We start from the raw sequence: 24,831 nt of genomic DNA on the forward strand, positions 1-24,831 counted from the left end.
TCCATTCATCTGCTGATGGGCATCTAGGTTGCTTCCATGTCCTGGCTATTATAAACCAAACCACATTTGAAAAGTGAACTAGACACTTAGAAGTCCAGGCAGCTACTAGAGAAATTGAGATCATGTCTCTCTTATACTATTTCCAGAGCATTTTTTAGTTTGTAATTAATGGACATACTTAAAAGATCCTGAATAGTCTGCATATTGTTATTTCTAATATAGTCATAAGTCTGCTCCAAGACTTTGTTTTCACTGAAAAGAAATACCTCTTAGATAAGTTCTAAGACAGTGGACTGACTTTAGGGTTTCAGCCTGTCACAGGTGGTATCTACCTTTAATCCCAAGGGTGAGCCGTATCTTCAGCCATTGCAGAACCCCGTTTCTTTGTGAATCCCCGAAGATGTAGTATTTTTTCTGTTTAAGAAACATTCTGAAGTAGTTACTCTGTAACTTTAAAACATCCCCATAATAATACCTTCAGTAACTATGACTCCTTCATCTCTCTTACTATATCTTTTTCTTAATCAGTTTTTTATCTCCTACTAATATTGACCTTCCAATCCCAAAGAAAGGCAGTGACAAAGAATGTTCAAACTACTGTACAGTTGCACTCATCTCACATGCTAATGAAGTAATGCTCAAAATTCTCCAAGCCAGACTTCAACAGTACATGAACCATGAACTTCCAGATGTTCAAGCTGGATTTAGAAAAGGCAGAGGAACCAGAGATCAAATTGCCAACATCCACTAGATTATAGAAAAAAGCAAGAGAGTTCCAGAAAAACATCTACTTTTGCTTTATTGACTATGCCAAAGCCTTTGTGTGGATCACAGCAAACTGTGGAAAATTCTTAAGGAGATGAGAATACCAGACCACCTGACCTCCCTCCTGAGAACTCTGTATGCAGGTCAAGAAGCAGTAGTTAGAACTGGACATGGAGCAACAGAGTGGTTCCAAATCAGGAAAGGAGTATGTCAAGGCTGTATATTGTCACCTTGCTTATTTAACTCATATGCAGAGTACATCATGAGAAATGCTGTACTGGATGAAACATAAGCTGGAATCAAGACTGCCAGGAGAAATATCAATAACCACAGATATGCAGATGACACCACCCTTATGACAGAAAGTGGAGAACTAAAGAGCCTCTTGACGAAAGTGAAAGAGGAGAGTGGAAAAGTTGGCTTAAAACTCAACATTCAGAAAACTAAGATCATGGCATCCGGTCCCATCACTTCATGCCAAATAGATGGAAAAACAGTGGAAACAGTGACAGACTTTATTTGGGGGGCTCCAAAATCACTGCAGATGGTGATTGCAGCCATGAAATTAAAAGACACTTGCTCCTTGGAAGAAAAGTTATGACCAACCTAGAAAGCATATTAAAAAGCAGAGAAATTACTTGGCCAACAAAGGTCCATCCTGTCAAAGCTATGGCTTTTGCAGTAGTCATGTATGAATGTGAGAGTTGGACTGTAAAGAAAGCTGAGTGCCAAAGAATTGATGCTTTTGAATTGTGCTGGAAAAGACTCTTGAGAGTCCCTTGGACTGCAAGGAGATCCAACCAGTCCATCCTAAAGGAAATCAGTCCTGAATATTCATTGGAAGGACTGATGTTGAAGCTGAAACTCCAGTACTTTGGCCCCCTGGTGCGAAGAACTGACTCATTTGAAAAGCCCCTAATGCTGGGAAAGATTGAAGGCAGAAGAAGGGGATGACAAAGGATGAGATGGTTGGATGGTATCACCGACTCAATGGACATGAGTTTGAGTAAACTCCGGGAGTGGGTGATGGACAGGGAGGCCTGGCATGCTGCAGTCCATGGGGTCGCAAAGAGTCAGACACGACTAAGCCACTGAACTGAACTGAATATTGACCTTCTCTCACTCAGCTTTTTTCCTGAAATGAGTATTATTACACTGGCTTTATTTCAGTTTTATATTTGCCTGGTATATCAATTTTAAAGTATCTCTATCAGCCTTCAAGATTTCCTCTGTATCTTTGGTTTTTCAGCAGTCTTATTATATGTCTAGGTGTTGTTTTGTTTTGATGTTATTTGGAGATTCCTGGGCTTATTGGATCTGTGATATATTGTCTTTCATTAATCTTGGGAACTATTTAGCCATTATCTTCAAATACGTCTACTGTTTTTCCATTTCTTTCACCAATTACATGTATATTATAGACTCATGTTGCCCATCACCTTTTGGATGCTTTGTTCTTCTTCCCTCTTTTTCTTCGTGTTCAACTGAAGTAATCTCTTTATTGTTCTGTATCCAGCATGCTGGTAAGCCTGTTGAAAGAATTCTTTATCTCTGATACCATATTTTATTTCCAATATTTGGCTCTTCTTTAATAATTTCCATCTCTCCTCTCAGATTATCCATCAATTCCTACATGTTGTTCATCTTTTTACCTAACTCCTTCAACATGTTGTGTGTGTGTTCTGTTGCTCGGTCGTGTCCAGTTCTTTGGGACCTGCCAGTCTCCTCTGTCCATGGGATTTTCCCCAGGCAAGAATACCTACGTGGGTTGCCATTTCCTTCTCCAGGAGATCTTCCTGACCCAGGAATCAAATCCGAGTCTCTGGCGTCTCCTGTTAGCAGAAGGATTCTTTACCACTGTACCACCTAGGAAGCTTCAGTCATAGTTATTTTTCAATTTCCCGCCAGCTACTTTCAGCATCTGGGTCATCTTTGAATATGGTTCCATTGACTGGTGATTCGTTGAATTTTTCTCTCACTTTTCTGTGTGTTATTACTTTTTTCTTTTATTATTATTGAATGCCAAAAACTATATGTAAAAAAATCAGAAGAAACCGGGACCTTTACATCCAGAAACTAGAATACGTTTTTCCTGTCAGGATATGGTGAAGTGTTGAGTCAGCTTAGGCAGGAGTGGAGGTAGGTCTGGGTTTTGTCATTGCCTTTTTAGTTCCTCCCAGTTTTCAGATGTCGCTAGCAGTGGCTGCTCTTACTTTGCATCTCTTAGAGTGCTGCCTAGAGTGCAAAGTTTACTTTACTTTCGTCCTTTCATTTTCAGCCTTTCTGTGCTGTGCTGGGTCCCCATTCATTCCATCTCCATATGATCTGATAAACAGCGAAATACTAAATTATGTGGAATTTTACAAGCCACGTGGTTTCAGTTGTAACAAAAACAGACATAGACAATAGGTGAACAAGTGAGCATGGCTATATTCCAGTAAAACTTCGTTCACAAAACAGGCAATGGCCAGATTGGGCCCTTGAGCCATAGTTTGCTGACCCCTTTTTTAGAGCTTTTATCTTGGGATACACACATACATCACACACCTGTATTTCCAGGCTCCAGCAGGGTAGGGATTTTTACCTGTCTTGTTCATTGATTTACTGAGTGGCTACAACAATCCTGACGTGTTATATAGGCTCTCAATATATTAAAAGAATGGATTAGCAAATTACATTTTAAGTGTTTTTTGAAAACAGCAATGCAGCTGTAGATCTTTTGTATCTAAACAAATTCATTTAATTAGATTACAGTTATTATGATTACTGATATATTTGGAATTATTTATGTTCTAGTTCTTTCCACTTTCCTCCTTTCCTGCTATCTTAAGTTTAATCAAATTTTATTTCTCCTTTTGTTCTTTTAGAAACTATATTTAGCTTTCTCATGTACTCTTCATCTTTATCCCTAGATATTTAACATGTATAATTGGTTTAGCAACATTTGAGAATATTCTTTTCATACTGTTCATGGGATTCTCTATGGGGTTTTTCCAGTAGTCATATATGAATGTGAGAGTATAAAGAAAGCTGAGTACCAAAGAATTGATGCTTTTGAACTGTGGTGTTGGAGAAGACTCCTAAGAGTCTCTTGGACTGCAGGGAGATCAAGCCAGTCAATCCTAAAGGAAACCAGTCCTGTATAGTCATTGGAAGGACTGATGCTGAAGCTGACACTCCAATACTTTGGCCACCTGATCCGCAGAACTGACTCATTGGAAAAGACCCTGATACTGGGAAAGATTGAGGGCAGGAAGAGAAGGGGATGACAGAGGATGAGATGGTTGGATGGCATCACTGACTCGATGGACATGAGTTTGAGCAAGCTCCGGGAGTTGGTGATGGACAAGGAAGCCTAACATGCTGGAGTCCATGGGGTCGCAAAGAAGTCGGACACGACTGAGCAACTGAACTGAACTGAGAATATTCTGTATAAACACTTTTAAAACTTTAGAATGCTTTTCATCTAATTTTCGTATTTCCAAAGTTTCTTGTTATTCTCTAACATTTTAGTTTTACTTTCTTTTAAACAGTCTTTGACTCCCCACCCACTGCCATGGTCTTTTTCCTTTGTTTCAGAGTTAGAACTTTTTTTACGTTCATTATCTTATTCCTTCCTCTTGTATTAATGTCCTCCATGTCAAAAAACATCTTTAGTAGTTCTTTCTTTAGGAGCAGTCCATGGTTTGTAAAATCCCCCAACTTTATCTGTTCATCCCTACTCCAGTAATTTGATTAAGTGAATTAATTATTCCATTAGCTTCTGGAATATTATTTCATTTCTTCAGCAGGTTTCTCTTCAAATTTTGCCATTCACTCTATTGTCTCCTTCTAGAACTCCTTTTTATATTTATTCAGATCTTTTAACCCCTCTTTTATGTTTCCCATCACTTTATCTCTGCATTTTGAGAATACTCTTAGATTTATCTCTTGGGTCACTAAATATGTCTTGGACTATGTGTAATCTACTGTTTAATCTATTTGGTTGACTGTTTCAATGGCTATTTTCCACTTCTAGAGGTTGTTTATGGTACTTATCCAAAACTTGTTCACGGTGTCTTATTGTTTTGTTATATTCTTCTGTAATCATTATAATCATCTTAAACAGATATTTCCATAGCTTCTTTCAAACTATTATATAACCAAGTTTTAAGGGGCTCCTCTTGGGCTGTTGATTCTCATGGTAGATGGTTTTCTTGCTCGGTCATACTTTCCTGCTGAGAGCTTCTCTTCATTGAGGATTTTTCCTTTTTGGATTCCATAGTAGGTGCCGCTCCGTACTGGAAGTAGGTTGCCAGAGCAGTTTGCATTTGCTTCTGCTGGTTACCTCAAGGAAATCACCAGCCTAGAGCTAATTGTTAACAGTAATTCCTCACTCAGAGGTTCTCTCTCTGCCCTCAGCATATAAATCATTTTCTCAGAAAATCTATTCTTATCCCCTCTCCTCATGTAATATTGAATAATATCACAAATGTGTGTCTTATTTTCTAACTCAGTACAAATATAAATTATCATTTAGTCATTAGAACCACTAATAAATGTGTGTTTTAAAGTTTTTTTTGTTTTGTATATTTAGGGAAAAGCTTTTAGGGAGATAATCTCCATTAATTTTTAAGAAATACTGCTTTTAAATAGTCATTAATTTGAACACATGTCTTACTAATGGCATTTGAGACTTGTTGGTAGATCATCAGAGTTTAGAAATGAAGGAAAGTATGTTATGTTCTTGTGGTTTTCCTTTGCCTCACCCTTCGTTCCCACTTCTTGTCTCTGTCTGTCTCCTCTTACTGTCCCACTCAGAAATTAACAATCCACTCCTCATCTTCTTTTAAGAGAATAAAATAAAGCCTAATGCACAATTCTTATGTTTTGGAAGTAGAGGCTTAAAATTTTGCAATTCAAGTAAAATAAACCAAATTAATAAAAACCTGACAAAACAATCTTGGGGTGGTTATGGATACACAAAGACACAGTGAGTTTTCTATCAGGAACATGTGTACCTCCAAAACACCTCCCTGCGTTTTTAGAATATATATTAAAATGAGAGATAAGATACACCAAGAATCAGTCATGGTTTTTAAAACTTGAGACATATTCCCCTAATACTCTTTTTCTTCCAATAAGTAAGAAAGGAGAATTACAGAGGGAGATACCTGTGGATTGTATTAGTGTCAGATTTTTGTTGAGAAAAATTACCTACCATTTAAAGTTAATTTTAAAGTACTTGAGCCTAACTAGCTTCCCCGCACCCCACACCCTAATTCAGATTCTATAATACACTGCTGGACTGAATGGCCTGAATATATATAGCCTTTTCCTTATTTTTTAGCTTCTTGAAAATTTTAGTTTGATTGATGGTGACTATTTAGCATTAATCTAATCTGTTTAATCGACTTGCCTTTTTTAATTGCTATTTTTCATTTTTAGAGGTTTTTGTGCTTTCCCAAATCAGCGTGTTTTCTCGTGGTAGAGTCATCCCAAGCCTCCATTTAATAGTAAATTCAGTTATCTTCACCACCAGTCCAATATCCTAAAAAGTCAAACTCACTTTGTCCAGAAGTGGCAAGAACATATATGCCAATTTTTATGGTTTACTAAAGTTTCCCAAGCAGTTCATCATTCATGTGACAAGATTAATTGCTTATTTTCTTTTTTAAAAAATCTTAGGAAAATATTTTCACAAAATATAATTGGAATATAAGAAAATGTATTTGGTTTATCTGAATGGTTTTGTTTTTGATTTGCGGTTTGAGCGATCTAATGTTAACATTCATGTGGATTGAAATCAATCAGTTTTATTTATTGTATACATCAAAATGGATTTAACCTAACCCACATTCCCATTAAGACGTTTATATGCTTAAATGATTCTCAAGTCAAAAAGAAAATAATTCTCTAAAGTTAAAAATATTGAAATTTTAGATATTTAACACACAATACTTTGTTTTAGTGTTATCTTTGAGATTCTTCACAGCCTCTTGTTTGTCACAGAAATAGTTATTTGTTTTGTTTTCCCAAGATTGTTTAAAGGTTAATTGATTAAACTCGGTGGATCTTCATATATACTAATATGTATTGCAGCTCTTTTGGTACACCAGAAGGCCAGAATGGAACGGCTTCAAAGAGAACTTGAGATTCAAAAGAAAAAGCTGGATAAACTAAAATCTGAGGTCAATGAGATGGAAAATAATCTAACTCGAAGGCGTCTGAAAAGATCAAATTCCATATCCCAAATACCTTCAGTAAGTTTTTCTTTCTGTAACTGTTGTAACTGCTATGCTTGAACATGAGAATAAGCAACCTGTCATCAGTATAAAAGCTTGACCTAGTTTTCTAGAAATGCTCTTAATTCATACTTGTTTTTCTGTCCTTACCTCCCCCTGCAAAACTTGACTCCTTCTTAACTAATAACACAAGAGTTCTATGTAGATCCTCACATGGAATTATTTTTCAGCTTGAAGAAATGCAGCAGTTGAGAAGTTGTAATAGACAGCTCCAGATTGACATTGACTGCTTAACCAAAGAAATTGATCTTTTTCAAGCCCGAGGTAAAGTTCAATGCATATTCAGCTGAAATTCTTTGTATTAATTTATCAGCTCTTCCTGTGGCTGAAAACAGACTTATCAATTGTAATCGTGTTTCAGATTTCATTTGGAGCCATATAGTGCTTACTTAGATTTTTATTTTCTCTCACTCTCCACTCCTCCCTCCAAAGTTGTATATTTGGTTGAGGAGTAGTTTGATACATCTAATATCCTTCAAATCCCCTTTAGTCATATGTTAAGGGAAGACAGTGATTAGTATGTCTGGCTATATTATCAAAAGTATTGCTGTTATGTATTAATATAATCTGTTACAATGTTTATTAAGATTGTAATATATACTCATATTCCTTTTTCCTGTTTACCTTTTTTCCTTCTACCTTTGAAGAATTATGCTTTTAAGGACATGATTAAAAGGTATCCCCACTCTAATGGCACTTTCTTAATTGATGAAGTAGAGAAGAAAATTAAAATATGACTTACAGTATTTTTAGGAAAATGATAGTTTATGATATTTGAACTATTATTGACCAGCAATAATTGCTTATTGTGGAGTAAAAAAAGATTGGGGCATTTGGCACAATACGTGAGTAAGTGAGTAAAAAGTGTTCCATAGACAACTAAAAAGAACATTTATAACTTAAACCTAATTCTAAAGTTTGGAAATAATAGAAATATATAAATTTTAGAAGCCAAAAAATAAGCCCTTAGTCACACTTCTGAGTATGTGCCAAAATCCATTAAACTGAAAGATGATTTGTTTTATTTTCTTTTAGTAAGTAAGCTGTTTGTCTTGAAACAGTCATAGAAAATGCCATAATTTAACTTTGGTGAGAAAAAATTAGTGCTAGTCTAGAAAATGTAATCTTTGAACTTGTTCCTTTTGTTTAAAATCTGAAGCATCATATTATATTAGTTCAGGTTTTTATACTTACTTGAGGCCAAGCTATTTAGTGGCTTAAGACCATGCTAAAATTATATTTTACATTGTCAAGTTATAAGTTATCTTAACTTGTCACATACAACAGGGATCTGTTCTAATTCTTTTACTGTCTTTCTAGCATTAATCTAACTTCTCAGTTTACAGCTTGGACTTCTGTTACGGGTATTATCAATATATTACACCTATTTCAGCTGTTTTTTGAAATCCTTTCATGTAATTAGAGATTAGAGGTGTGAAATAAAAGTATTTTTTCTATTTAACTGTAATTTTTTTTAAGAAAGAAAATGTTTGCTTTTTAAAATTTTTTTTAATTTTTTTGAGCTATAAACATTGATATACTTCTTTTTATGTATTTCAGGACCACATTTCAATCCCAGCGCTATTCATAACTTTTATGACAATATTGGATTTGTAGGCCCTGTGCCACCAAAACCCAAAGGTTAGTGTATCCAGTAAGTGTGAAAACTGTTGCATTTTGAAAAGCAAGATTTTAGAAAATTTTATTCTTAGCAGCCTTCCACTCTAGAAGTACTTCCAACTTTGGCATTCTTGGTTGGATTCATTAGGTAGATACTTATTTTCACTTAACATGCTGGGAATTGTGAGGGTTCAAAATGTAATGTACTTTTAACCCTTTAAAAGTAATATGCCTGTCCTTAGGATTCATTGTATATTCCCAGAATAGCAAATCTTGGCCAAAAAAAAAAATCACCAGGGTAAAAACTTGTATTCTTTGAAATTTGAGTTAAATGTTAACCTCAGGAAAGTTTATTTTTCATAAGTATTCTGTCCTATATAGTTTATGCATAGTTCTCTATCATCAAAATTCTCTGAATTTCAGATAAATGTTTTTTTTTAATTATTACCTACTATCATTTTTACGTCATTGATACAGTATGTACACACCAAACTAAGAACTGCTGAAACATTTATGTGGGTTTTTTACTCCAGGTGTTAAAAAATATGTAGAAATGGGAACAATCTTTGGTTTGTTACAAGAATTTTCATATTCTCATTCAGTATCCTGTTCTCTCCACTCCTTTGTTTTTATTCAGTTATAATTCAATTAGGCCTAGCTGTAGCTTCATATTTTGTATTATTTAAAAGTTTTTAAAGATAGTTAGCTGGAATGTAATGAAGTCTTACTACAGAGGAACAAAAGTGAAATTGGGCTTTTGACACAGCACATGAGTAAGGAAGTGTTCAGACGCTGGATGTTAATTGAAGGAAGGAATAAGGAAAGCAGTGGACAGCCTAGCTCCTTAAAATAAGCAAAATGGATATTTTAGACTCTGAATGAGTTGCCTTAATATAATCTTTTTATTCTCTTTGAAAAACTAAAAATTCTCGTATAAAAAGATCCTGTTTTATCTCCATGTAATTCAGTGCTTATGTGTTACGGGTAGGAGGGAGATGGGATATAGATGCATAAAGGTTTGTCTTGACAGTTGTTGAAGCAACATAAGGGCTGAGAGTTTATTTCACTGTTTTCCCTACTTTTGTGTGTGTTTGAAAGTTTCCATGATAAAAAATAAGGAAAAAAAAAAACTTAAAAAGCTTTTCACAAAAGATAAATGCTTGTATACTGGATATTTTTAGAGAAATAAAGAATTAGTCATTTTTGCCTTAAGGCTAAAATAGGGAGTTAACTAGTTTCACTTAGAGAGGTTTACTTAGTTCTTAAAATCAGTTCTGCTTTACAGCGTGGGTTTTTTAACAACTAGAAGTGTGGCCATCACAAGTCATGTCATACTGTGCTCCCGAAATAGCTTCCTCTTTTCTCTATTCTGGTAGTTACTTAGCTTCCAAATACCACTAATAATGAAGAGTCATAATTCTAAGGACCAGAAGATTTTGTGCAGTTGCAAGAAAGCCATTGGAGATTTTTTTCATTTTAAAAAAATTAGGTCCTCTATTTGATTACCTTAGATATTTAAATATTGAAGATAATCCTGGCACTTAGTAATAGAATGAAGAGTTAATACAGATTGAATGGCCCTCCTAAAAAACCTTTGTAGTTAACAAAAAGGACAGACAAGGTTTTACTGAAAATGTGCCAGATCGGAATGTTTTCTAACCTCAGTGAGACCAAAATCCTAAGTAGACTGGATTATCCCCAGATTAAAACAGTTGTTCTATAAAATGTTTCCTAAGTATGGAAGGTGGAATAATTGTAGATGGTAAAAAGTCAAACTTTTAAAAACTATTCATTTTAATGAGTTTTAGGTGGATACTAACTCGTATTGTCAGACCCTTGATTTTTAAAATATTTTTACCTAGATAAACCTTAAATAGATAGTTTCTTTAATATGTATTTATTTGTTTGGCTGTGCTCGGTCTTAGTTGTAGCATGTGGGATCTAGTTCCCTGACCAGGGAGTGATCCTGGGCACCCTGCACTGGGAGCTCAGAGTCTCAGCCACTGGACCACCAGCAAAGTTCCCTACATATTTGTTTTAAAGCTATTCAATTTAAATAAAATTACTATATAAATAATACTTTCATGGTGCTCATGCATGTGCCAAAAATCATGTTGATGCCTAAAAATTGTGACCATGCCTAAAGTGGGAATTTTGCAATAAAATGTTAACCTTGAGACCAAACAGTGAATAAAGTGCCACTAAACAGAGTACCGTCACTTAATTATTTTGAATTCGTTACAGAAACTTGACTTCCTATATTTTTATCCACTATGTATCATAGTTTCTTTTAAAATAGCATAAAAGATATCATTTATTTACCAGCTCAGTGGAATAGGTAGAATTTGCAAATTAATATACATTTTTAATATAATTTGTAAACTACAAATCATAAACCTTGACTGGAGAGATCCAGTAATGCATGCTCCTTTTACTTCAAACCTCCCCAAAATAATTTATAGGAATCCTATTTTTAAATTACAAAGATACCTCCCTCCCCCAAAAAAGTAGTTTTATAAATGTAATTTCATCTTTGACACAACCATGGAGGAATATATTTCTTATATTTAAGATACCTCTGTACATTCAAACATTTAGAACATTGACTTCATAAAACTGCAGTGACTATTTTATAAGAAAGAAAGAATAGATATAGAGAAAACATCATTATCTAAGATCACAGAGCAAAGAAATTAGGAGTTAATAGCAGAACCATGAATAGAACTCCATTCTCATAACTCTGGATCTGGTAGTCTTTCTAGTGTTCCATAATAAATACGTTTTCAAATAACATGAGAAATAAAGTCTGATAAAATTTTATACTGATTTGCTTCTCCAAGTCTGTTGTTGACATTTAGTTAAATAAGATTTTAGAAATTAGTATGTATTGCTCAATTTTAGATTTTTAGCAGATGGAGAACATTTAATAAACACTTCCATTCATGATAGAAATCAGAAATATAACTACTACATCAGTGAGAAATGAAACTCAAACTTGAATGAGACATAAATGCACTAGCAGTACTGCATTGTAGTTGGATACCTTTTTACATTCTTAGGTGACATTATGGCTATTAGTTGCCATATGAATTGATTTCCCTTTTCTCCTGCTATAAATTGGGGGAAGTGATGCTCTTTTCCCATTTGAGGAGATATTGAGGTGATTAAGTCATGTCCATGTTGCTATTCCCTGGCAGAGATGTGCCCGCCTGATAGATACAGGTTGTGAGGATCAAGCATGTGGATCAGTTTTGGCTAGATGCTTCATTTGATTAACAGGCTGTTTCCTGCTGTGTGGTGATAGTGTTTAACTGACTGAGCTATGAGGAAAGCCCAATAGTGTTTATAGTTACCAGTAATTTATGACTGTGATTTTGCTTCTAAAATCATTCTTTTGCTTCCTTACAGATCAAAGGTCCACCATCAAAACACCAAAGACTCAAGACACAGAAGATGACGAGGGGGCTCAGTGGAATTGTACTGCCTGTACTTTTTTGAACCATCCAGCCTTAATCCGTTGCGAACAGTGTGAGATGCCAAGGCATTTCTGAGCCAGGAGGCCCTATATCTTCTCTAAATCCACATCTGAAATTCAAGAAACCAGTCTGTCATCAGGGGAAAAGTTTCACTGCTACATAGGATTTTGTAAAATTGAAGGTGTGACAAGATGGTGTTGTGCTAATGTTAAATGTCAACCCACAGAGCTAATAATACCTCAGTCTAATGTCATGGGCAGTTGAAATTCATCACATGAAAGGTAATCTGCTGAAAGACTTGGTTGCCCACTGCCTAACCATGTACAGTGTTACCAGTAGCCCGTCATGGATAATTCTCAACATATTAATATACCTAGATGTTCCCAGTACTTTTTTCCCTCATGTCACTACTGAATTTTGACAGGAGGAAGGAATAGAACAATGGCTTTTTTTTTTTTTAAGCTTTCGGTGAAACACTACAAACATGAAGAAAAGCAACAAGGTTTAACTATTTAAAAACTGTTTGCTGCTGTATAGTGCCAATGGGAAGGGGAAGAACTTCACAAATCTGTGGTACTCTTGACCTTGTCTTTGTCTTCCCTGAAAACATCACTCTGTGAAGCCAGCATCTAGGGTCTAAAGATGAAAGGAGAGCAGCAGCATTGTCTGTACAAACATGGTGTGAAATACCCCAAAGCTTTTCCTACTGTACAGAGCTCTCAAGTCTGCTTTAAGTGATTTCTTTTCTTCCTTATTATTTTCTTATATTTCTATATGTATAGTGTAATAGTCTTTTGTTAACTAATTTTCTTTTTTCCTTTTAGTGATTAAGTACTATCATGTCCCTTTTTAAGCCTTACATGAGAGAAGCATTGCCTTCAAAATAAAAAAGCATTAATGAAATGAAACTATGCACAAAATAACTTTCCTCTACTTATTCTGTACTTTGCCCTCATGAGTGCCGATGTTCTGTGAAGACATACAGATGCTGCCCAGTGAATTGCAAAAAATATTTCAAGACTTATATGTCTATAGATCACATTATATACTGACTTTAGTGGTGGGTAACACAACATGGTGTTTTATCTTCCACAGGGAAGCTTAAAACAAAAGGTATTTTTAACCCACTGACAGCAACAAGGTTAAGTTTGCTTTATCTGCCTGTGTCCCACAGAACTTTCACAAGAGATTACTATTGGGAAAGTACAGTTTCAAAACCAGCAGCAGTACCTACAGCCCTTTTTTTGGAGAGAAATTTAAACGCTTTACTGTTGGGGCAGTCCGTTTCTAAACCTGACTTGGTGGCAGTATCGTGTATATTTATAAAACAAGGCTAGTCGTATTTAGGACAACTGAAGAAAAGCTGGAAAAAAGAAAAACAAGCAAACTTGAACACTGAAGCAACCTCAAGCATCTCTTTATTTTGATGATATATTTTTGTAAGGAAAATAAATATTCAGATGATCAGGAATGTATATAACGAAATGAAATCAAGGAAAAAATAACTATGCATTTAAAAAAACAATTATGAAATTATATATCAGTGCTTAGAATGGGGTTAACGGAAGTGCTGAAATGTAGCAAAAGATAGGAGATAATGTAGACTGGCACCCACTGTAAATGTTTGCCAATGAATATTTTTTAAATAAGCAAGATTATTACAGGTGATTCTATATGAATGTCAGAGCCTTAACTTCCAGGCTTTGCATCTTGTATATGAGAAGAACTATGACAATCCTAGTTAATTAGATGAGAAACCCAAAGCCCTTACATTTGATGCATTTTGTTTTAAAATAGGCCTTGTTTTTCAGCTTCATCTGCAGTTCTATGTGAAGATTGATAAATCAGTTTTTACTTGTTTTATTAATAAAACGTAATTTGGATATCTTGAGTTGATGGTTTTGTGATTTAGCTGGGTAAACTATCTTTGTAACAGATAAGTTATTTATAAAAATTAAAAAACTTATATTCTAACATGGATTTTGTGACTTGTTCTTAAAGTTTTGTGGGACAAGAGGTAAATTATGCCCCAGCAGAACATTTGATAGTTAATAGAAATCAGAGGAAACTCAACCTCTAGAGTCTCCTCCTGACATCATGGCATTCCGCAGCAGTTCTCGGATTATTCGTATCAATTTCCCCAGGCTTCTTTTTAACTAATGAATGTTTCAACTAAGCCAGAGAAATGAATATTCCTCTTTTCAAAGTTTATTATAGCTTTCTTCTTTCACTTCTCTTGGAGTTTTGTTTTTTAAGTTTACCCCATTGTTGCAATGTGATTTCTCGGGGCATTTAGCCTGAGTAAGTCTCTTAGTTCATAGTTGCTCTCTCACACTATGTGTTTTTGCTGAAGATGGCAGTACTTCTCTGGAAGAGAACCTCTAAGAGTTTTCAAAAACTTATGACTCAGTTTTTTTCTGCGTTTGAAAAAGAGCCAAGTAGTGCTTGCTGATCTCATTATGACATAACTTCAAGCCCTGCCATGGCTTCCCTGGCGGCTCAGACGGTAAAGAACCTGCCTGCAATGCCGGAGGCCCAGGTTCGATCCCGGGGTCAGGGAGATCCCCTGGAGAAGGGAATGGCAACCCACTCCGGTGTTCTTGCCTGGAGAACCCCATGGACAGAGGAGCCTGGCGGGCTACAGTCCATGGGGGTCTCAAAAGAGTTGCACAGGACTGGGCAACTATGTCTGCCGTGACTGGTCTTTTAAACCTAGTAGGACATGTATATTCTTTGCCAGGGAACATGAGGTCTAGAGACCACCTTCAAGAATTATTGCCGTAAAATAGAATTACAGGTCCTATGAGCCTCATGGAAAAATGAACTTCACTTCTCATTGCTGATCATATGTGGGTGCTGACATTATTTATTTTTAAAAGGGAGGTGGGCAGTTAGCGGCTCATGTAAACTGGCCCTCTCAGGAAAGCTTTTATTTTTAACAAAATATTGGCCAGTATCTACTATCATAGCTAGTACACTATACAGAGACGATGCACATTGTATTGAGAATTTTTTTAGAAAATATTACAAAAATTTATTTTTATAATTTTTTTAAATGACCAAGAAGGATCAAGCTACAGCATAATGTTAATTGACTTTATACTGGAGAACTGAAATTGTGCATAAAATCATATCTATGATAGTCCAAAACTATATTAGCTCTTAGCTTTAAATTTGTAATTTAATCAAAGCATGTACAAATAGCAGAGTTAACTGACATTTCATCAGTTTCCTGTGTCCCAGTTTAATGTTGATAGGCAATTATAGTGAACAATGATAGTTTAAGAAATAAATGGTAAAAGATATAATAACCTGTGAGTGAAGATGTTCATGCTGCTTTAGGAAATAATAAGTCTGCAGTGGCACCAAAGGCCATTCCAGATTTAATATATGCTTGCTAGGTATTAGTATAGTTTTACACATAATATTACAAAATACTTATATTTCTCCATGACAAGTGAGCATGTTTTTTTATGGCTCTAGTTTTTTTTTTTTTTTTGCTCTAGTTTTTAGAAGCTATAATTATATCCATTTTACTTGAAGATGAAATGATTCAGGGTTGTGATTTCATTTTTATTTCCATCTGAAAATATAACTAGGCAAATGAGAGAAAAGACTTCCTCTAAAGAAAGCACAATTTTTGTAGCTTTATATTTGTTAAATTGGATTTCCCCCCTTAATATGTACTAGGCTGTTCAGTGTTTTTTGTTATTCTTGTCTTTTTTTTTTTTCCCCAGGGAGTATAGTTAATCATTAAACATGCTTGGTTATGCATTGTCTTTGCAACTGTTAAGTTTTTTCTATGTTACAGATTCAAAACTAGAGTTGCTTTGTTAACAGTCTAATAGTCCATTTATTTACTTAGTTATTTAAGAAGGTTCCGGAAGCAGTTGCTTTATTACTGCCACCTTGTTCCACAGCTAGACCCCCTCAAGTCTCAAAGAGTTGGGACAGCCGTGATCCAATTGGGCATCTCCCTGGGTTTACTCTGTGATCCTGGGATAGTCACTTGCTTTTCACTACTTACCTTGTTAAAGGAAGATGATATTAATATTAAACGCTCCTCACAGGGGTGTTGAGGGGCTTAATGTGAATCCATCAGAGCCAACCTCTTCTCTCGCTAGGAACCAGATTATCCTAAAGCAATGGGTTATGTTTCTGTATGAATGGGTTTTGAAACATTTTTCTCAACAGTATTAACAAACAGAATGGTACCTTGACTATTTCTTTCTTTGAGTTGGCCTCAGAACATTTCAGTCTTTCAGAGTTTGCTATTTGAGTCACTGTGATTGAATTCTGTCCCTCTTTTGATGTCAAAAGATTTATTGCTTTGCAAAGGTTTCAAGGCTGACCTGAAGATCAAGTCTGTTTATACATGTCCAGCTCTCTAAAGAATGTACTTTTTATGATGGAGAATAACAAATTATTTCTCCAGGAAAATAAATACTTTCTTCAAAGGACTTAGTCCAGTGTTTGCACATCTGCATATTTGTTTTAACGCTAAAATTGACCCAAAGTCCACTTCATTCTAGCTACTCTTTACAGATGCCCTTCTTTACCCCCTTTCCCCCACCCCTTTTCTGAGGGCAGGACTACATCCTTCCTTTGATCCCAGCTGCACTCAGCACTCCATACCTACAGGTTCTACATCTTCAGATTTAAGCAACTGTAGATCAAAAATACTCAGGAAAAAAGTTTCAGAAATCAGAACTTGAATTTATTGTGCATCAGCAACTATTTACATTGTATGAGGTATTGTAAGAATCAGAGATGACTTCAGACATACTAAGTACTCTTCCTTTTTATATAAGGGGCCTGAACATCCACAGATTTTGGTATGGGGTCAGGAGGATACCAAGGGACGACTTAAATAATAGAATCATGACAACTTACTGATCCACATTTCAAAAATGTTTATTGATCTTCATAGCACACTGAATAAAGACTGCAGTATCTTCACTGGGGAAATGTTTTCCAGAAATTTTAAAAAGGAAAAAAAAAAAAACCACTCCCACCTGAGAGACCAACTAGTTCCTAGTAGGCTCACGCCTTTCACACTGATCTGAGTGGTTCCGCATCCAGCTTCCTCTTACCTTGCACACTGCAGCTAGATTAAAGAGAGAACGTCCTATCCACGTTCTCTTCAGAAATGTCAACTGTTTCCCCATTGCTAACTGGGCTGACTTGAAAGATTCTGTAGTCTTAGGACGGTTTTACTTTCCAATAGAATACACTTTACAACTCAGCTGGCCTAACCACTTACTGTAACAGATCTTGCACGTTCCCCGCCATCCCCCCACCCCACCCGCCCCCCGGCCCACCGGCCACCATGTACTTTTGTCCATCCCATTTCCCCAGTCTCTACTTAGGTTTAACCCTTCAAGCATCAGGTCAAGGATCAAGGCTAGGAGAACTTTGCTAACTACACCTTCTCGTAACACTTGCTGTATTTTCTGCCCGCTTGGCGTTCATTGCTGCTTTGACGTCTCTATTTACATACTGACAGTAGGTATTGTGACATACCCTCTTTGTGTCCTCACAGTCAAAGACCCTATGCATAAGAAGTCAGTAATTGATGTCATGATGCTTGAGGACCAAGTTAATTTCTAACATTTAGTCCCAAGTTAATCAGCAGGTACAGCCACTTTAAACTTGATGTATATATTCTCATAAGAGCAATATCATAAGTGATAGGTTCCCAGACCAAACCACTGACTGACCGGAATGGTTTACATCTGAAAACAGGGCACAGTGCTATTGGCATAGATAAATCAACAACGAAGTGAGAACGTTTCACCTCTCAACATGCATTTCTGGAAGAAGATGAGGAAGGCAAGACCCCTGGATATTCTAGAACATTCAGAAATTTGGCATTTGAAATTGAGTCTCCTGATTCTATTACCTCTGATTTCACTTTAGAGCTTTAATTTTATCTTTCCTTAGATCAAGATGTTTGCATGACTTAAACATACAAGGATCATTTTTTTTTTGAACTAACAATTGAGGCAGAGAGGAAAATGGGAGAATATTTTTCTGGGAAAATTGGTCTCGAAAAGACGAAAGTTGAATGTGAAATGTGTGATAACTCTCCTCCCCTTTGCCAAGAGAGGGATGGAAAAGCAGACTTTTGACCAAAGGAACAATAGCAGAGAGCAGGGACTAGGTGTGTATTTGTGACTAGGGCGTGTATAACCAAGACATTGCCTGTGTGATGGATGCCATGAAATGTGTACATTTTATGACATGAATCAACTTGAAGTCAAAATTACTACCTTTTTGAGTTTTTGTTTGTTTTCTGATTTTTTTTATTTTTTTTATTGAAGGATAATTGCTTTACAGAATTGTGTTGTTTTCTGTCAAACCTCAACATGACTCAGCCATAGGTATACATATATCCCCTCCCTTTTGAACCTTTCTCCCATTTCCCACCCCATCCCACCCCTCTAGATTGACACAGAGACCCTGTTTGAGTTTCCTGAGCCAGACAGCAAATTCCCGTTGGCTATCTATTTTGCATATGGTAATGTAAGTTTCCATGTTATTCTGCATACATCTCACCCTCTCCTCCCTTCTCCCCATGTCCATAAGTCTATTCTCTATGTCAGTTTCTCCTTTGCTGCCCTGTAAAATTCATCAGTACCATTTTTCTAGATTCTGTATATATGCATTAGAATACGATATTTCTCTTTCTGACTTACTTCACTCTGTATAATAGGTTCTAGGTTCATCCACCTCATTAGAACGGACTCAAATGTGTTCCTTTTTATGGCTGAGTTCCATTGTGTATATGTACCACAACTTCTTTATCCATTCATCTGTCGATGGACATCTAGGTTGCTTCCATGTTCTAGCTATTGTAAATAGTGCTGCAATGAACAATGGGATACATATGTCTTTTTCAATTTTGGTTTCCTCAGGGTATATGCCTAGGAGTGGGATTGCTGGGTCATATGGTGGTTTCACTCCTAGTTTTTTAAGGAATCACCATACTGTCTTCCATAGTGGCTGTATCAGTTTACATTCCCACCAAGAGTGCAAGAGCTTCCTTTTTCTCCACACCCTCTCCAGCTTTTATTGTTTGTAGACTTTTTGATGATGGCCATTCTGACCAGTGTGAGGTGATAGCTCATTGTAGTTTTGATTTGCATTTCTCTAATAATGATGAATGTTGAGCATCTTTTCATGTGTTTGTTAGCCATCTGTATGTCTTCTTTGGAGAAATGTCTGTTTAGGTCTTTTCCCCACTTTTTGATTGGGTTGTTTGTTTTTCTGGTATTGAGTTGTATGAGCTAGTTGTATATTTTGGAAAAGAATCCTTTGTCAGTTGTTTCATTTGCTATTATTTTCTCCCATTCTGAGGGTTGTCTTTTTACCTTGCTTATAGTTTCCTTTGCTGTGCAAAAGATTTTAAGTTTAATCAGGTCCCACTTGTTTACTTCTGTTTTTTGGTTTTTTTTTTTTTTCTGTTACTCTAGGAGGTGGGTCATAGAGCATCTTGCTTTGATGTATGTCCTCGAGTGTTCTGCCTATGTTTCCCTCTAAGAGATTTATAGTTTCTGGTCTTATATTTAGGTCTTTAATCCATTTTGAGTTTATCTTTGTGTATGGTGTTAGGAAGTGTTCTAATTTCATTCTTTTACATGTAGCTGTCCAGTTTTCCCAGCACCATTTATTGAAGAGACTGTCTTCGCCCCATTGTATATTCTTGCCTCCTTTGTCAAAAATAAGGTACCTATAGGTGCCTGGGTTTCTTTCTGGGCTTTCTGTCTTGTTCCATTGGTCTATGTTTCTGTTTTTGTGCCAGTACCATCCTGTCTCAGTGACTTTTTGTAGCACAGTCTGAAGTCAGGAAGGTTGATCCCGCCAGTTCTATTCTTCTTTCTTAAGACGGCTTTGACTATTCGGGGATCTTTTATGTTTCCATGTGAACTGTGAAATGTTTTGTTCTAGTTCTGTGAAAAATGCCATTGGTAATTTGATAGGGATCGCACTGACTTTTTGAGTTTTAATAGAATTATTCCACAGGCTGTTTCACTGAAGTGCCAGATTCAATATCCCAAAGCATAGTTATATTACTACTGAATGGCAGAAACATACAGCAAAGTTTTTTAAACTTGTCACCTGTATTTCTTCATTAACCACAATTTTATTCTCTTCTACTGTTCATAACCATTAACATGCCGTAGTTAAAAGCACTGATTTCATATTACTGAAATAAATGGCCCCCACATTCTAAGACAAGTGAAATAATAAGCAGGACTTGAGCCACAGTTGTAATATATAGTGGAACTATATGTAACTTTTTCTGTATTTTCCAGGTCTCCTATAAATGTGTTATCATACTTTCATAATTTGAAAAATAAAAGAAGAGAAAATTTTTTAAAAGAATAGGCAGGACTCACTGAAAACCTTTAGCCAATAGTCATTTTTCCCCTCTGAGTATGTGTACTCTGGCACCTATGTTTGCTACAGGGCAGAAATCTTGAGACCCTCAGCATTGTATAAACCTTTCATTTTTCATGGCATTTTTACGTAATCATGAGTCCACAAGTAAAAAGATTTTATTACTATACCGAGTCATTGGTTCTATTTTCTCAGATTTCTACAAAAAATAAGGGGAAAAATACCCTTCCATTCTCAAAAAATGCAATTTAGTAACACCAGCTTTCTCCTATAAACAGAGGAGTGAACTTCAGTTATTCCTCCTACAATCTGTTTTCATTTCCTAAGGTCCCAGGTTGCTCTACTGTGCTTTAAAAATTATAATTGGACATAGAACCTTTGGCATCTTCATTCATTCAGAAAATGGGCTTAATATGTCTTTCTTGGTGCTTGCATGTCCCATGTGTTGCCTGCATGCTGGGGGCATGTTGGAGTTCTCCTCCCACCACGTTCGTAACACAGCTCTCTCTGCCTGTGCTGTCCAGGACTGTTTCATGGACCTAGTTGACCTCAGAATTGTGCTATCCAGTTACACACTCTGGTTTTTGGTTTCACTGAGAAGGGCAGAAGGGGCCCTCTGGAGTGACGGATGTGCTTACACCTTGACTGTCAAAAAATCACATCAGTTTAGTCGCTCAGTCGTGTCTGACTCTTTGCGACCCCATGGACTGCAGCACGCCAGGCTTCCCTGTCTATCACCAACTCCCGGAGCTTGCTCAAACTCATGTCCATCGAGTCAGTGATGCCATCCAACCATCTCATCCTCTGTCGTCCCCTTCTCCTCCTGCCTTCAGTCTTTTCTAGTATCAGGTCAGGGTCTTTTCCAATGAGTCAGTTCAAATGGATCCACTTGTCAAAGCTCATTTAAAAATTGGGAACTTTCTATATAAAAATCACACAATTTATGTGAGTGCACTTTACTGTGTTAAAACAATACATATTAAATTAAAATAATGAATGTGTCTTAAAAGAAACTTTAGGGGAGGAAACCTCTAATACATTTTAGTACTTTGAGGTGAGAAGTAATGAACAAACACTCGTGAGAAAGACAAATAAGGGGAAAAGCAGAAACACAAAAGTACCAACCAGGTGCCCTCTTGTAACGATCAGGAATAATCGTTACACATCTGAAGCTAAGGTACCTTCTCACATCTGAAGCTAAGGACTCACAGACATCATCCTATGTGAGAATTTCCATTATCCATACTGTCACTAACTTGTGTTTTATTTACAGGTTCATAGGAGTGTATATACCAGTTTCTCTGAAAGCTGTCACTGTCTATCAGGTGACCAAGATACCTGGTTGGTGTTCTTCTCAATCCGCTGACACCGTTGAATTAATGCTAAGAAAGATGAGGACAATCTGTGCCGAGGAGCGTCGTGTCCTCATTCACCCTAGGGAGCTCAGCAAGAGATCAGCGCCTATGAACACACTGTGGAAGCAGCTGGTGAACTGTACCCCCAAGATCAGCGCTGTCCTAGGACCTTGGTTCCTCTGGTCCCTCCTAAGGGTCGTTCTTTGTGAGGGAGGCAAGAGCTGACCTGTCCTGGTGGTGCTCAGCCCCATCATGCCAGCATCCAGTGTCCCACAAAGGGACACAGCATCAGGGCAGGCGTCCCCAGGGCACAGCCTCTGGCAGCTCAAATTCTGCAGAACAAACAGACGTCCTCCCAGGGTGACTGCCTTTTCATTAAGTTATTTAATTCTAGTAATTTTCTTGTATATAAAATTAATACCTCTGGTAACACTTGCTATGTAACATTTTATGCTTACACATCCTCAACAACCATCAGATGCTTCTACTGAGTTAAACCTTGCTTTATAAATTTCTTTTTTATTCATTCAAAACATGCAGTCCTACATACCTAGGCTTCTTCTGGTTCTAGGGACACAGGCAGGCCGTTGAGGTCTCCCCGGAGCCCACCTGGCCCCCGGGACCTCTCGCCTTCCTGCACTGCCTGTCACGTGCCTGCTTTGAGAGTGGTCTTGTCATATCTTAGCTTCATGTTCTCGCCTTAGTAGCCTGTGCTCAAATTCAAGAGAATACGGTTCTAGTAGTTGTTTGGGTGGTTTTGTTTTGGCTGCACCATGGGTCATGCGGGATCTTAGTTCCCCAAGCAGGGATCGTACCCGGGCCCCCTGCATCGGAAGCACAGAGTCTTAACCACTGGACCACCAGGGAAGTCCCAAAAATACACTTCTAAATGTCAGCAGCCGTTTCCTTTACTGAAGAACTGTGAACTGGCTTTTCTGGCTTCTGCTTCTGTGAAACAGTGGAGAACCTCACCAGGCAAGACCTGCTGCAGAGTGCTCCAAAAGCCAGCTGTCAGTCTCTTCAGAGCGGGTTTCGGTTGTGAGATTGAGGCGGGTGGAGAGGGGAACGGACAAAGGAACCGCTCTGGGGTCCCTGCTCCTGAAAGGCTGGAGAGGGTGGCTCTGATCCTATACTCCTTGCCTCTTGATTTACTCAGAAGCTGCTGACACTAAGTTGGATGGATTCCTAAATCTGACACAGTGTTGCTTCTTTCTTGCTGTCTTTCAATGTTCTCTTTAATAAGGACGGAAGAGTTGAGAGTATCTTAGAAGGATGCCTCCCCCCTTGACCGCCAAGCTGTGATGTGAGGGACTCAGCACACATGTGGCTTCTCCCCTGGGCCCCCCTTTCTTGCTTTCTAAGCACATCATGAGAACATCCGCCCAGCCCCGGGCGGCACGGCTCCTGACTGCTGAATAAACAGAATGGAAGTCGAGCAGCAGAAAATCACGAATGCACACAGAGGCATAATTACAAGGGAAAGTTTTTGACTTGAGCACATTGCTCACCTGGAAAAAAAAACTTTAGAGAGAGGAGTTGAAGCTGTTTTCAGTTTGCCCTTCAGAAATAGTTTCTGACAGGGCTGATATTTCCAGAGTTCAAAAGCAACTCTTCGCGCAGAGGATTAAAGTTGGGATTAATTCCACCAGACGGCACGGACATGGTCCAGCAGGCTTCAAAAGCACCTAGGATGCTGATCACAGAAAGGGACGTGGAGTGGAGGAAGCAGCAGCTCCACAGAGGGGTCTGGGCTCCCCCACACCTCAGAAGGCGCTGCCTGAAAGTCCCCGTAAAGACATCACCTCCAGTGCCTGAGAACAAAGTCCCCCCGCCCCCAGCAGTGGGCCTCTGCCGACCACCTACACTGGCTGGGCTAAGGCATTTAAACTTGTGTGAGTCCCATCCCTAAGCCCTCTTCACAAAGCACTAACGGAAAAAAAGAAAAAGAAAAAAACCCACAACTGCACGCCACGTGAGCACACACACTGAGTTCACCGGCTCTTCAGGAGGATGAGCAACAGAGCCAGGGAAACAGAGGAGCCCCGAAGAGGGATGTGTATTCCGGTGGCCCCCTTACCCCAGGCTTCAAGCTACTCCCAGCCCACGCCAATTCCTTCAGTGATCTGTAGCAAATAAGAAAAAATGAGAACGATACCCTGCATTTCCATAGCTGATTTTTTTTTTTAAGGCTGCCTTTTCTTCTAAACATTTTTAAACTTCTCTGTAGACCCTGAACCCCTTGAGACATGACCCATCAGTGAAGGTTTTAAATCCGAAGGGCCTCTGTTAGTTCCCAGCCCCCAGGAAACAGACACGGTGAGGAGATTAGAGAGGCAAGATGGGGGTGGGGGGAGCCTGTAGAGCTCAAGGTGGGCCTGAGCCCCAGGGTTGCAGGAGGAAGAGGCGAAGGACTAGGCGGACAGTCTGGGACCCCAGCACACATCTAAGGCAGTTCCTTCCAGCCGGGGTGATGCAGAGTCATCAACTCTAGCGACCTATCCGAGGAAAGCAGAGGAGCCCATGTCTGCATGGATGGGGTCTCATCCGGTACTCCTGGGTTCCATCGGTGGCTGGAAGCCTCAGCAGAGATGCCGCGATGGATCCGCAGGGGGCAGCAGCTGGGGCCTTGTGGTAGCGGGATGTCTGGATGGTCCGTGTTCGTGGCTGCGCGGTCCAGCCACATGCTTCATGGATCTACGTCATCTCTCTTCCCATGGGTCTAGGGAACAATGCCTCCACGGGTCTATGGGCCTCTTCCTGTGGAGGGAGTGAGGTGGTCCGACTCCAGCTCCCATCACTGCAGCTGGTCTTGGGGCCAAAACCCATACTCACTGCCTCCCTCATCCTCTGCCCATTCCAGTCTCCCCTCACCCTCCACTGGTCTTTGGGGCGTCCCGGATGTACCCAAACCTCGTTCCCTGAGGATCC

The 24,831-nt window shown here is 38.1% G+C and overlaps 1 protein-coding gene across 3 annotated transcripts in view; it reads left to right on the forward strand.

Annotated features, from left to right (window-relative positions):
• The window catches only part of TAB2 (TGF-beta activated kinase 1 (MAP3K7) binding protein 2), an 82,050-nt gene extending 67,927 nt beyond the window's left edge, over positions 1–14,123 (forward strand). For 2 of the 3 annotated variants that reach the window (XM_043887976.1, XM_043887977.1), the window contains 4 exons: positions 6,847–7,007; positions 7,220–7,313; positions 8,610–8,690; positions 12,078–14,123. In XM_043887976.1, coding sequence (XP_043743911.1) covers positions 6,847–7,007; positions 7,220–7,313; positions 8,610–8,690; positions 12,078–12,220 — 479 coding nt within the window. In that variant the 3' untranslated portion in view covers positions 12,221–14,123. Of the gene's footprint in view, positions 1–6,846; positions 7,008–7,219; positions 7,314–8,609; positions 8,704–12,077 lie in introns of all 3 variants that reach the window. The other variant, XM_043887978.1, reaches the window with a different exon arrangement.
• Positions 14,124–24,831: the final 10,708 nt, after the last annotated feature.

This window comes from Cervus elaphus, chromosome 26, assembly GCF_910594005.1.
Source record: "Cervus elaphus chromosome 26, mCerEla1.1, whole genome shotgun sequence".
Taxonomy (NCBI): Eukaryota; Metazoa; Chordata; class Mammalia; order Artiodactyla; family Cervidae; genus Cervus; species Cervus elaphus.